Here is a 371-nt window from a genome sequence, read left to right as displayed (position 1 = left end):
GTCCCACCCAGGGGAGGTCTTGCCAAAGCCCAGGCAAAAATTAATGCTCCTTCTCCCCCCCTGGCCCCGCAGATCGCCCCAGCAGAAGGTCCCGATGCCAGCGAGCGGATGGTCATCATCACGGGGCCACCCGAGGCTCAGTTCAAGGTGCGCTGGGCTGGGGGTGGGGGCTGAGGGTGGGGGCAGGAGGGGGACACACACACACTAAGGGACAAGTGGAGAGCATCCCTTTGGTGGCCGCAGTGCTGCCAGCCTGGGTTTGCCTCCCTGAGTGCCAGGGGAGCTCTTTGCTCGGTGGTACCATGGTCTTGATGCTGCTGCCCATCACAGAATCACAGAATCTTCTAGGTTGGAAGGGACCTTAAAGATCA

At 61.2% G+C, this 371-nt stretch overlaps 1 protein-coding gene across 1 annotated transcript in view; it reads left to right on the top strand.

The window, feature by feature from the left end:
- Nucleotides 1-371, top strand: part of IGF2BP2 (insulin like growth factor 2 mRNA binding protein 2) — a gene marked incomplete at its 3' end in the record, with an annotated part of 17,128 nt that overhangs the window by 16,077 nt on the left and 680 nt on the right. The window contains exon 14 of the mRNA XM_014939689.1: nucleotides 73-147. Coding sequence (XP_014795175.1) covers nucleotides 73-147 — 75 coding nt within the window. The remainder of the gene's footprint in view (nucleotides 1-72; nucleotides 148-371) is intronic.

Source organism: Calidris pugnax, unplaced genomic scaffold (assembly GCF_001431845.1).
Source record: "Calidris pugnax isolate Ruff unplaced genomic scaffold, ASM143184v1 scaffold37, whole genome shotgun sequence".
Lineage (NCBI taxonomy): Eukaryota > Metazoa > Chordata > Aves > Charadriiformes > Scolopacidae > Calidris > Calidris pugnax.
This window is presented reverse-complemented; position numbering and strand designations above follow the sequence as displayed.